Below are 14,430 nucleotides of genomic sequence, written 5' to 3'. Positions count from 1 at the left end.
AAAACTGTAATTTTGAATGACATGACATAAGCAAATGATAATGTTATAAAACAGCAGAGAGTTGTATGAAAGCAATTGATGCATGTCCAAAAGCATTTGCAATTTGTTGGAAGGAATGAGAAACGGCTACTATGATGTGCACAAATGACTAAATGTTGTGGAGGTTGAACTAACTGTTGTGCAAATGTAAATAATGATGTGAGAAATGCACCAAAGCGACTGAGAAAAACTGTAACATAAGCATTATTAATAACGATGATCTTGTAGTTTGTGCAACATCAAAGGACAGTGAAGAAGAAGAAAGGCACATGTAAAGCCCGTAAATGAACTTGTGTAATGTGACCGTTCGCTGAACTCTTCTGTGATGCTGTCAGCAGGCCGTGATCTTACGCCTCTTCAATCCCTCAGAAAGATGAAGGACAGATGACAATCAGATCAGATCACGGGGCGAGAGACACAGAGAGAGGCACAGAAGAGCAAGAGGGCAAACACAAGGGTCAAAAAAAAAATGTTGATCCAAACCCAGATTATTTTCTTTCTTCTGTTTGATAAAACATCTGCCAAATGTTGAATATATACATATATATATATGTGTGGCATAGGCATATTTCAAATCAAGTCCTCTGAATATGATGCTTTATGTGAGATTACGATCTTGACTTCAATATATATATATAGTGCGAGTCAAAGGGTTATTGGAAACTAAAACCAGTTTAAAAAGTTTTAGTTCATTAATCACTGATGTGATGTTCCCTGTCTTTTATTTGAGTAATGTTTGTTTTTCTATTGCTATTGCTAACTATTGCAGCTGAATGTATTTTTAAATTATTTCTTAAAGTTACAATTTACATGAATTAAATGTAGAAGAAGCATTACTTTACTGCATATTTGTTCTTAATACAAATTTATATTTGTTTTGAGAAAAAAAACTTGTTGGTTGTTTTGGACACGCCCCCTTTGTGGTCAGGTGGGCATGAAGTCACATGACTGTAGCCAAACATGGAAGTCACATGACCATCACTGCATCCATGGATTATATGGCCCATTTGTCTCATGGATTATTTCGCATCAGGATTGGTAAAACGGATTAATTAAATGTTTTAGTTGCATTTTTCTATGAAGTTCACATTCAAAAGCTATAGCTTCTTCTGGATTGTTTAAATGAGTGTGTAATTGAATCAAGCACAGGAGGTCGATCTCATGGTTTAGCAGTCAGTCTCTACTGGGACTGGGAGATGTTGTAATTACATCCTCTGACTGTTCAAAAAACACCAATTGAGCCAAGTTTTTAAATCCAGTTTTTACTGTTGTTTATGTGTCTATGTGGTGTTTATAATCTGCTTTAACACACACCATGTGTAAGTTCATAAGTGGACAGCATTGCTGAGTATTTTCTGCTTAAAACTGCAGTGAACCAAAGACAGTCTCAAAAACACGGTTTGAAATCGCTGGTGTTTCTGACGTCACACACTACCTTGTAACCAATCAGATCAACGTGTGATCGTCAACCAGTGGATCTCTGAGTGAGTGAGTGGAGGCTCATTTGCATATTCATAGAACCCCGCATACTAAATGAGGCAAGGGTGTCGAGTTACATTCAAGATATTTAAAAACTTTTTTTTAAACGTACTTTACTTAAAGTGAAATCTGAGAGATTTCTGTCCCTCCATTGACAGACTGAATTTAGGCTTTTATATAAACATTGATTTATATAAACATAAACATGAATGAACCTTATTGGTTCTTTCTGAAGCTCAAACAAGTTGCGAACACAAGAATGATATATATATATATATATATATATGATATATATATATATATACTATTACATATACTATACTAATATACATATACTAATTTAAATATTTTAGTTAACTTTAATAACAATTTATTATTGTTCAATGTAAGATTTTTATTTGTCAGGGTTTCATGATGGGGTTCAACATCCAATGTACAAATATTAATTGTACAAGTTTGAGATTTGTAATCAAGCTCTTGAGTTTTGCAACACTTTTTCCTGCAGAGTTTCCCAATCGAACAAGCTGACATTCACATTTTGACGACATTATTATGTTGTGCTTTTGTGGTCAGGATGGATCGAGCAGAAGTGATGTTCAGTCACACATAAACTGCTTTATTTCAGGTCAGAAGAAGCTGTGAGGAATATGAATATTGAAGTGAGCTTTAGGAGGGTGTCGGGTCAGTGGCCGGTCATGAATGAATAACATCTGCACTCTTCAGACTCTCAAACGGAAAGAGAAGGCATGCGTTAGATGACAAGTGACTTGAACAACAGTGTCTCCGGCTAATCGGTCATCAAACTGAACAATTGACTCACATTCCTGGCAGCGTCCATCTTGTCAAAGTGTGTCTGTATCACTGATGAATACAAGCTCAAACTCTTCACCGCTCTATAATTACACGACATTGAAGAATCAAGAGACATGAAGTGTCAAAATGAAGTGAGTTTGTGCTTAAAACCAGAAGAAATATCTGCAAATGTCAGAAAATTGACAGATTTTGTTCTTAATTTGCATTAGTTTCTCATTAAAAAGCACTTCAGTCATTCTTCTCCAGTAAATGTATATTGATTTAATAATGTTTTAGATATGAGTGCTGGACAACACGACAGAAACACTGAACATCTCTCTCTTTGTTTCTACAATCAATAAGAAAATATTCTACATTTGTACACAAGCATGCATGGAAGCTCTAACTTATACATTTACATCACTCAGGATTGTTTGTTATATTTAGTGAGTTTGCAATACAGATTTTCCCATCATGCACCATTTACTTTATAAGGTTGCATTTTTTTCACAGTGATTTTATCTGTTTCTTTTGTTGATGTATTTGTCAAGTTTGGTAGCTTGATTTGCGACGCCTGGAGTTGCTTTGAGAATGATTTATTTGTGAGTTTTTACCTTTATCATGTTTTGTGTACCATGCAGGCATTTGTACATATATATTATTAATTTAAAGGAACACTCCACCGTTTTTTGAAATAGGGCTTATTCACCGTCTTTCCTACATTTAGATAGGTGGGCAAATGCATTTTTGTCTCAGTGCATGCATTGTTTTAGTTTGGCAGGGTCGCTGCTAGCTTAGCTTAGCATAATGAATGGAATCCTTTGTTGCCAGCTAGCATGTCCCGGCGATTTTTGGTGCAGTTGCTGTTTTATTCTGTTCTATTTGTATTTGTCTGTTGTTGTTGGTGTTTTGGACAAATTGTGTCCTTAATAAAGCTTTGGTATTCTATTCTATTCTATTCTATTCTATTCTATTCAAGTTCAAAGTTTATTATAAATCCAAAGGGCGATTTTTTGGGTCAGCATAAAATTCTATTCTATTCTGTTCTATTCTATTTTTGGTGCTGCATAAAATTCTATTCCATTCTCAAGTTCAAGTTCAACGTTTATTACACGTATAAAGGAGTATTTTTGGTGCAGCATAAAATTCTATTCTATTCTATTCTGTTCTAGTATTTGTATTTGTCTGTTATTGTTGGTTTTTTGGACCAAGTGTGTCCTTAATGAAACATTGATATTCTATTCTATTCTATTCTATTCTATTCTATTCTATTCTATTCTATTCTATTCTATTCTATTTGTATGTGTTATTGTTGGTGTTTTGGACCAAGCGTGTCCTTAATAAAGCTTTGATATTCTATTCTATTCTATTCTATTCTATTCTATTCTATTCTATTATATTCTATTTTATTCTGTTCTGTTCTGTTCTGTTCTGTTCTGTTCTGTTCTGTTCTGTTCTGTTCTGGTCTGTTCTGTTCTGTTCTGTTATATTCTATTTGTATGTGCTATTGTTGGTGTTTTGGACCAAGTGTGTCCTTAATAAAGCTTTGCTATTCTATTCTATTCTATTGTATTCTGCATTTCTCCGTTGACCTCTGACCCCTAAAGCCTGCTGCAGCAGCACACAGAAGTGTTGAATGTTTGGTGCTGATCTCTCAGCTGGTGAACAGAGCCGGTCAGAGACACAGAACTGCAGGACTAACTCTACACTAACTCTACACACTTCATCCCCAAAGAGACCATTAGATGTGGAACTGCACACCAGTGTACAAACCAACTGGGAACGAAAGAGCGCTCTGTAATTGACTAATTCAGATTGCTATTAGAAACTGTACTGGCGGGTTAAAAAGACTCTGAATCGAGCTCTACTGTACATCTCATCATTATTCATTAATCCCTCATTAGGCTCCAATTAATAATTCACCAAACATCAAGAGAAATATGAGATTAAGATTGTGAGTACAACTTTTCCCCCCTATGGGGATGATCTGAGAAAAGACATACAGCAGGTTGCATTTTTGTTATAAAAAAATAAAAAAGTAATGTATTAAAATATTTGGCTTTTAATGACAGTTTGAAGATCCATTATGGATGCTGATTTGCACCTTCTAAAATTTGTAGTTACTTTTAATCTGTGTGTATATTCCATTCCATTCCATCCGATTAGTGATTTTAAACGTTATTACAGATTCTATAAACAGGTCTGGACTGTTGTAGAAAAACGCGTTTGACCCTGCGCGCTTTCCGTTCAGCGTTCCGTTGCTAAGAGACGCTCTCTAAACACTCGCTAGTTACTCAGCTGAACTGACGCTCTCAACATAAACAAAACACTTATTAAACAAAACCCTGCATACAAATCAATATTTGTCTTTGAACTCTTCTTAACTTTAACAGCTGAGCTGCTGTTGAACGTCTGGTGATGTGAAATGGATCTTCGTATTCGACAATATCTATTAAAAGCTGAGGAGAAAAAAGGTAACGTTGACGTTAGCCGTTAAATTACGTGTTTATTAGTCGATAATTCATTGAATGTGATTGTTTTATTATCTTGTATCGTTAGTCGAGTGAACACGCATTCATGAGGGGTTAAGTTAGTTGTCACACAGTTACACAAATGCTTGTTTTCCGTGTGTTTTGTGCAGATGTTGTGTTTGTGAGAAAAGCACATGAGCTGATTGGATCTTCTCAGTCTGAGCTCAGTGTCCTGTGTGCTGAGCAATCTCTACAGGTGAGACTACAACACACACATCACCTGTGCACCTGTGTCACGTGTATGGCAAACAGGTGAGACTACAACACACACATCACCTGTGCACCTGTGTCACGTGTATGGCGAAGCTCATGGAGACGAGGAATACGTCGAAATAACATTTAATAATCAAACACTCACGATTACATTGACGATAACGCCGGACAAACACGAGGAGAACACGAGGTATAAGTTAAATACACAGGGACTAACAAGATAACTAATGAGGTGATAGACTAACTTAATTATAACAATCATGGAACACTAACGTTAGGTCACAGGACTGAACCAAAAACACACGAAGGGGGGAAACACAGATCATATGTAACAACATACATTGGTTATGGAAGTACAACCTCCATTTATTTTCTCCACAGGGAAATTGATATTGATTTTGAATTATAATTTAAAAAAATGTGCTTCTACTGAAGCCACCGAAGATATTAAGTCTTCTTGTTTTATGAAAACTTAATTAAAATGCATTGAGTTTGTGCTTAAAACATAAACAAACATTTGCCATAGGAGTCAGAAAATGCCAATAGGAGTCAGAAAAATATATTTAAAGTGAAAAAAGTGTATTTTTCTGGCAGATATCTGTTCTAGTTTAAGCATAAACTCACTTATTTTTAAGGGAGTTTTCAGAAAACAAGACTATAATATCTTCAGTCATTTTGCTTCTTCTCCAGTAAATGCATCTTGATTTAAGATTGTTTGGATATTTGTGCTGGAAAACGAGACTGAGGAAGAAGAACATCAGCAGTGTGAACGTTTCATTGATTTAATGATGACGTTATGGTGGCAGCTGCTAAACCACAGCATGATATGAGATGTTAGATCTGAGCTTGAATATCAGTTCTATTATATATGTTTAAATCTTTATTGATAAGCAAATCAAATACCCGGCTCTAGAGTGTTTCTGGTGTGAGGAAACCCCAAGCTGGATATAGCGTAGGGTAACTTCCATGCTGCGTGCTGGAACACACACCGCTGCATTTACTCTCCATCTCTCTCTGTGTGTGTGTGTGTGTGTGTGTGTGTGTGACAGTCAGCGTTTGAGTTTCTCCTGTCCGGCTGAAGACATAATGCTGGCTTAGAGAACAGCGAACGGGGGATTATACAATATTAACAGCAGCTTATCTCAAAATGTGCTGTCGTTTCATAAAGAGTGAAAATCTCACACAAACATCCACAAAAAAAAGTATTGCATTAAGAAAAATCAAACATCTGGTACGCGTTGAATCCACATGTTCCAGATGTGGCCCGGCTCTGGTATGCGTTGAATCCACATGTTCCAGATGTGCCCGGCTCTGGCATGCGTTGAATCCACATGTTCCAGATGTGGCCCGGCTCTGGCATGCGTTGAATCCACAATGTTTCAGATGTGGCCCCGATCTGGTACGCGTTGAATCCACATGTTCCAGATGTGGCCCGGATCTGGTACGCGTTGAATCCACATGTTCCAGATGTGGCCCCGATCTGGTACGCGTTGAATCCACATGTTCCAGATGTGGCCCGGATCTGGTACGCGTTGAATCCACATGTTCCAGATGTGGCCCGGATCTGGTACGCGTTGAATCCACATGTTCCAGATGTGGCCCCGATCTGGTACGCGTTGAATCCACATGTTCCAGATGTGGCCCGGATCTGGTACGCGTTGAATCCACATGTTCCAGATGTGGCCCGGATCTGGTACGCGTTGAATCCACATGTTCCAGATGTGGCCCCGATCTGGTACGCGTTGAATCCACATGTTCCAGATGTGGCCCGGATCTGGTACGCATTGAATCCACATGTTCCAGATGTGGCCCGGCTCTGGTACGCGTTGAATCCACATGTTCCAGATGTGGCCCGGATCTGGTACGCACTGAATCCACATGTTCCAGATATGGTACGCGTTGAATCCACATGTTCCAGATGTGGCCCGGATCTGGTACGCGTTGAATCCACATGTTCCAGATGTGCCCCGGATCTGGTACGCGTTGAATCCACATGTTCCAGATGTGGCCCGGATCTGGTTCGCGTTGAATCAACATGTTCCAGATGTGGCCCGTGTCTGGTACGCGTTGAATCAACATGCTCCAGCTGTGGCCCGGATCTGGTACGCGTTGAATCCACATGTTCCAGATGTGGCCCGGATCTGGTTCGCGTTGAATCCACAAGTTCCAGATGTGGCCCGGATCTGGTACGCGTTGAATCCACATGTTCCAGATGTGACCCGGATCTGGTACGCGTTGAATCCACATGTTCCAGATGTGACCCGGATCTGGGCTGACACTGTTGCGTTATGCATTTTTTGCATCAAAAACACATTCTTTGGGAACCGGCCCTTCTTCACACCAGGGTGGAGCCAAAAAGGTGGATAGACACTGTGTGAAAACATTGAGTCCATAAATCTTTTCACATTGGTGCTCATCCAAAAGGATGTAATAGCAAGCCAAGCAATTGTGTTGCCATATCACCTCAAATATGAAATCATCTCTACATTTACATTTACATTTATTCATTTAGCTGACGCTTTTATCCAAAGCGACTTACAAATGAGAAACAATAGAAGCAATTAAACTAGCAGTAGGACAACAATATGTAAGTGCTATGACCCTTCACAATACAATCCAACGCAATTTTTTTTTTTTTTTTTTTTTTTTTTTTTTTTTTTTTTAGATAAGAAAGTGTTAGTAGTACTGGATTAAGTGCTCAAGTGCTGCCGAAAAAGATACGTCTTCAGCAGTTTCTTAAAGATGGCTACAGACTCAGCAGCTCTGGCTGAGCTAGGCAGATCATTCCACCAGCAGGGAACAGTCATGGTGAAGGTCCGAGAGAGAGATTTCGTGCCTCTTTGGGATGGCACCACCAGACGCCGCTCACTTGCAGAGCGCAAGTTTCTGGATGGCACATAAGTCTGTAGTAATGAGTTCAGGTACAAGGGAGCAGTGCCAGTGGTTGTTCTGTAGGCACAATATCTCTAATATGCTGACACAATTCAAAAGTCACATTCGACCAACAGAAAAAGACAATAATTTGAACCGTCCCATTCCTGAGAAGAGAAAAGCTGACAAAAAGAGCTGAGCAGTTGAGCAGGCTTTTGCTCAATGAGTTGTGAAGTGAGAAATCCTACATAGATAAGCGACAGCATGCGTTATGAGCATTGTGAATTCATTCCTCTCAGAACTGAAGAAGTGTATAATATATACTGGGCTTGTCTGAGGTATAAGCTGAACGCAGAATCCCTTGCTTTTTGCACTCAAGCACTTTAGAAAGTTCCATTATGTGCTTCCTGATGTGGCAACATTTTTATTGCCGGCTGGGAAATATGTTTGAAGCTTAGGGGCTTCGTTTGTAGAGAAGTTTCCGATGGCAAATTCTGCTGGCTGAATACTGCCTATAGACGGCATCATGACTGAAGTGAAACCGCATAAGTGACTGATTAGGAAGCAAGTGATTTCCAATAGAGTTTATATTAACATGTCAAAAAGCGAAATTCTTAATATAGCAAATACGAAATATAGCAAATCTCGTTGCTTGGTCGCTTATATTGTAAAACTCTATTATCACCCAGCTCTATGTAAAAAGTTGGATATATATCACTGCAAAAATGCTTTTCTTACTTAATATGTTTGTGTTATTTCCAGTTCATATATCTAAAAATTCTTAAATTAAATCGAGAAGCAAATGCCTAAAGTAAAATGACATAAGAAATTCTGTCTTGTTTCCTGATTGAATTTTTTTTAATTGAGTGAGTTTTTGCTTAAAACAAGCACAATTATCAGCCAAGGGGGTAAGAAATAAAATCTTGTTTTCCATTTGAATTAAGTTTTTTTTCTTACCCCATTGGCAAATAATTTTACTTGTTTTAAGCAAAAACTCACTTATTAAAAAAAAAATATATGTTTTATCAGAAAACAGGATTTCTTATGTCATTTACTCATCTAGTAAATGCTTTTTGATTTAAGAATTTGTAGATATTTGGACTGGAAACAAGACAAAAATACTAAATAAGGAACGCATTTTTTTGCAGTATATCTAACTTTATCTTCAATGCATTATGCATACATACATCTGTTCTAATAATAATAATAATAATATATTTTATTTGTAATGCACTTTACATTTAGAGCAAATCTCAAAGTGCTACAGTTAAGATCATAAATGCATGGTAAAAACATCAATATAAAATACAAATAGACATAGTAGTTAAAAGTCATAAGTTCTGCTAAAAATAAATGTTTTTATCAATAGTTTGAGGTGCCCTCAGATGGTCGGGGAGGGCAATATATAGGGAATATATATTCATATAAAGTGATATATACTATAGCAAATGATATCTCAACTGCCTGATTGTTTGTATCTCTGCAAAATTTAACTATATTATCGTCCAGCTCTCTATTTAAAGTTATAAAGGGTGTGTGCGTGTGCATGCGTGCGTGTGTTTGTGTGTCCAACTTTACTCGCATACATAAAGTACACTGACGTAGGGTGGTATATATTATATAGTTAAAAAATAAAACACTGAAATAATTACATAGCATAATTACCCTTTTCTGGGACACTTGAAACTTAGTGTCTGGATCATCTTAGAGATATTTCTACACTTTGAATGGAGTTAACTTGCAGCATATTCAATTGAATGGACATGATTTGGAAAGCCACACACCTGTCAATAAAGAGTCTAACAGATGAAAATGAAAATCAGAGCAAACACCAAGCTGACAGAGTTGTCACAAATCTGTTCTTTGCGTTTGTCATGATGGGGTGAGGAGTGTAGATTGATGTGGAAAAAAGTGATTTAAAGCCCCATAAGTCTGCAAAACAAAATGTGAAATAATGAAGGGGTATGAAGTATTTTTCCCACGTAAAGCAATATGTACTATATAATAAATCTCATCTGCTTGATTGATTATATTGTCCTAAAATGTAACAATATAATCGTCCAGCTGTAATATGATGAATGCAACATGAAGATACTATGGTATTATAAACATCATGATTTTTTGTAAAAGCCGATTTGAAACAACATGTACTGTGAAAAGCAGTATGTGCTATATACAATTTTATTTTGTTATTAATTATTTATTTATAAAGGTACCATGTAACAATTTTAACATAAATGTTTCCATTTCCTGCGTTGTACTGGATTTAGCCAAAGGCTAATTTTCATCCGTAGTCCCCAGACACTCTAGTATGCATTAAAAAATGCATAGTATGCACACGGTTATAGTGTGCTTTTTTATTTTAAAAATATTTCAGTAGTTTTGTGCACATTATTTGTGTGTTTTGATAAATGCTTGTGTTGTGGTCTGCATGCAGGAAGGCTGAAATGCTCATTGTGTTGTGTTGTTGTGTTGTGTTTTCAGCTGGGCTGCAGGGAGATCGCACAGGACTGCTTAAAGATGTACTTGGAAGGGAAACCCGCAGTGAATCAGTTTCTGTGTCGAGCGTATCTCTGCCAGGCTCAGCTCGTCTCTTCACACTCCATTACCTCAGCGGTGAGTCAAAGCAGTGTATGCTGGGATCATTAAAGAGTTCGTCGGGAACATAAGTATAGCTCGATCTTTTATAATGAATGACTTCAGAGCAAAGAGAGTCTTTTCACTTGACAACTATATAACAAGGCTATGGCATCCACCCACACATCTTCTTTTCTGTTCTTTTATGCCTGTATGTATGGTATGATTAGTGTGTATGTCATCATGTTTAAGCCTCGATATATATTTCTCAGGGGGATCCGATGAGCCGCAGGTGGTTTGTTTAAATCTGTCCCTCACATTTCCTTTTGTCCCTATTTCTGTTGTTGTTGTATTTCCAGGAGGACTTGGATAAGGCTGTGATGTTCTATCTGAAGGCTATTGAGATCGCCAAACACAAGTCCAGGTAGAGTAAACAGAGACTAGATGATAGAAACAGATTCTCTCTCATCCCCTGTCCTCGTTAAAAATAAGTCTGGCCACTTCCTCAAGAAAAACAACCAAGAGGAGAATTGTATTGCTCTTTTATATCTTATGGAGATAGTTACTTAAAGTTCTAGAGTTTAAAAGTTTCTCTGAGAAGTCACACACGCACGCACACGCGTACACACACGCACACACACACGCACACACACACACACACACACACACACATTTTTTTGTTTGTGAAAACCATGATACATTTTTTCAGAATTCTTTGATGAACAGAAAGTTCAAAAGAAGAGCATTTATTTTAAATATAAATCTTTTGACAATCATGTGACACTGGAGACTGGAGTAATAATGATGCTGAAAATTTAACAAGTTTTTTTTTTTACTGTATTTTGATCAAATAAATGCCTAGATGAGCAGAAGAAACTTTGTAAATCGTAATTGTTCCAAATGTCTGACCGGCATTGTGTATATATACTGTCGTTCTTGTTTCTCATTAACAGCCAGGTTTGCAATGTTACACACACAACCTCTGAAACAGCCGCTGATATGGAAAGGAAATTGTTTTAATCTTTACCATGCGTGTCGAGAATTTAAATATACATAAGCATTATGCCAGATCATCAATCATAAACGCCTGTCATCTCAACACTAAGGAGCTTCACATGGAGTAAACTTTGAAATATTAACACTAGGAAAGTAACAAAGTATGAAGGGATGATGTGTAATCAGTGCATTCCTGCAGCAGCTCTCAGGCACTTCCAGAGGAAACACGTCCCGGATGCTCTCTGCTAATTCACACGCCGTTCTCTCGTGGATCAATTAGTGACTCGGAAATATAGTCTTCAACCGTCTCTGCGTTCCTCACCCATCCTGCAATAATTGCTTTATTTCTCATGGACATTGAGTTCTCCTGTGTTTTTGAGACTCTTTGGTTCATTGCAGTCTTAAGGAGAAAATACTCAGCAATGGTGTTGACTTATGAATTTTGTATATGGTTTGTTTAAAAACACCACATATAAACAACATTAAAAGTTTGATATTCATATTCACAAGGGGGACTTTAAGTGTTTGTTTTTTCAGTTTATTTATTTGCATCTTTCGATTACATTACATATCAGTTTTCTTCTCCTGCAGAAATCAGAAATCTCAAGCAGCTTTACATACACCAAACTTTACAGATTTATTCATATCTATATTCAGAAGGCTTTTTACTGAGGAGCTTGTTCATAATATCATGAACTAATGCTTATAACATTTTATTCCTAAAAGCGTGATTTTTTATTTTTTTCTGGCTGTATTTTACGATTTTTTGAATTCACACGCCGTTCTCTGGTGGATAAATTAGTGACTCGGAAATATAGTCTTCAACCGTCTCTTTATTAGACTCTTGCGTTTCTCCATCCTGCAATAATTACTTTATTTCTCATGGACATCGAGGTCCCCCGTGGCTCTTTGAAAGGCCGCTCATTACACTTTCACTAGGTTTCAGATCTGAGCCCATTGTGCCGTATAAATTGAGATGTACGGAAAAATCGGATTCTGATCTTCTTAACAGTGATAGCTTGAATAATTAATCGGGCTATTTTTAATTCCCATCTCTTTCTGTTTCTCCCCCGCCTCATTCTTTCTTCATTAGATATCATTTCCTGGTGTTCAACGCCTCGCTGTTGTTCCTGCAGTCCGTCAGGCTGTTCCTGAGGCCCGGGAAGCGTCAGATCCTGGTTTCTTCTCTCACACAGGTGGTCCAGGCTCTGGAGGAGGTTCAGGATCCTGACCATGCATGGAGGGCTGAACTAATGATGTAGGTGTACAATTATTGTTTCATGCGCCCAAGGAAGGCCGTGAACAAGAACATAATATTTCAGGCTTTCTACTTCAAAATTTCACATTTAATTCAATGTGTTTCTTAATTATTTGTGTGAAAATTGCCTTATGCATACATGCATCTGTGTTTATAACATATATGTTATATCCTTGAAAATTCTTCGTGCCTTAAAATATCTTGAATGCAACTCGACACCCTTGCCTCATTTAGTATGCACGGTTATATGAATATGCAAATGAGCCCCGCCTCCACTCACTCACTCAGAGATCCACTGGTGGACGATCACACGTTGATCTGATTGGTTACAAGGTAGTTTGTGACGTCAGAAACACCAGCGATTTCAAAGCGTGTTTTTGAGACTGTCTTTGGTTCACTGCAGTTTTAAGCAGAAAATACTCTGCAATGCTGTCGACTTATGAACTTACACATGGTGTGTGTTAAAGCAGATTAATAACACCACATACACACATAAACAACATTAAAAACTTGATTTTCAAGTTTAAGTGTTTATTTGAGTATCTATTTGAGTTTATCTAGATTCATATGTAGATTTATTATATGAAATCAAATAGAGTTAATGTAATTTTTTTAAGAGTTTGGCTCTGTTGAGGCCGTCATGACCTTTGAAGATGATTTGGTTCAGATCTCATAGATGTGATGCACCTTCATTTATATGTTGGGGTTCTGGCGTGTTTTACACCACTTGACTCATATAAATCCTTATGATGTGATCAAACTCTTTTATGACCGTTTTATTGTTGTAGCCATGTAATCCTGGAGCACAATGAAAACTCATCTCTAATAAAAGTTATACGATCTTTGCCATTGATCTTAAATTGAATCTGACTCTTTGCCTTGACTCTAAAGTCTTTTGTCAAAGAGATTGCATTGGAAATTCAAATAGGCAAAGGCCTGCTGTAAAACACAGAGAGATTTGTGTCCGAGTGAATGGAGTGAAGGCTCGTATTTCATGTTGTGTTTGTGTTCAGACACCTTGTTGAATGTCTGCTTGATGCCGGGAAGAGGAAAGAAGCAGTCGCCATGGCCAAGGTCACCTCTGATTTTATAGAATCACATAAACCTGAGCTTTATCCCAGGCTTTTCTCCATACAGGTAAATCTTTAGGGATTCTCTTATGTCACTTCCGTTTATTTATGGTGCTCAAGCTGCTGCAACCTTCTCTATTAGCTCAGGCTCTTTTTCATCTTGTGTGTTTTCTTTATTCTCCACAGAACCACCATGTTTTATTTATCTTATTTAGTTGTTCTTAATTAATACACCACCATAAATAAAGGCACTTCTTATTTACTCAATATGTTTTGGTCTTGCAGTACTGCTAATATTGCTAATTTCCTCATTTGTAAGTTGATCTGCTAATTGAATGAATGCAATTGTGTAAATTAATGTAAATGTAGTCACTGCCTCATTGCGCTTTCTTCCGCAGGTTCGACACAACCTCATGGATGTCTCTGAAAAGTTGAATGATGAAAACCCTAAATTGCTTGTGATCTACAAGATCCAAAAGCTTAAACAGTAAGGAGGATCTTTCTCACGTCAACAGTGATTAGGTCAATTGTGTTCGAATACGTGAACAGCCGCATTTCATTGTTGTAACTTTACCTGAATTGCTACTCTTTGCACATCTTAACT

At 37.5% G+C, this 14,430-nt stretch overlaps 1 protein-coding gene across 1 annotated transcript in view; it reads left to right on the top strand.

The window, feature by feature from the left end:
• Positions 1–4,590: 4,590 nt before the first annotated feature.
• The window catches only part of cfap46 (cilia and flagella associated protein 46), an 88,440-nt gene continuing 78,600 nt past the window's right edge, over positions 4,591–14,430 (top strand). The window contains exons 1-7 of the mRNA XM_079635778.1: positions 4,591–4,784; positions 4,952–5,037; positions 10,410–10,541; positions 10,862–10,926; positions 12,592–12,756; positions 13,770–13,893; positions 14,225–14,313. Of these exons, the coding sequence (XP_079491904.1) occupies positions 4,736–4,784; positions 4,952–5,037; positions 10,410–10,541; positions 10,862–10,926; positions 12,592–12,756; positions 13,770–13,893; positions 14,225–14,313 (710 nt within the window). The 5' untranslated portion in view covers positions 4,591–4,735. The remainder of the gene's footprint in view (positions 4,785–4,951; positions 5,038–10,409; positions 10,542–10,861; positions 10,927–12,591; positions 12,757–13,769; positions 13,894–14,224; positions 14,314–14,430) is intronic.

This window comes from Phoxinus phoxinus (genome assembly GCF_949152265.1).
Source record: "Phoxinus phoxinus genome assembly, chromosome: 14".
Classification (NCBI taxonomy): Eukaryota; Metazoa; Chordata; class Actinopteri; order Cypriniformes; family Leuciscidae; genus Phoxinus; species Phoxinus phoxinus.
Note: the sequence above shows the minus strand (reverse complement) of the source record. Positions and strands in the feature narration are given on the sequence as shown.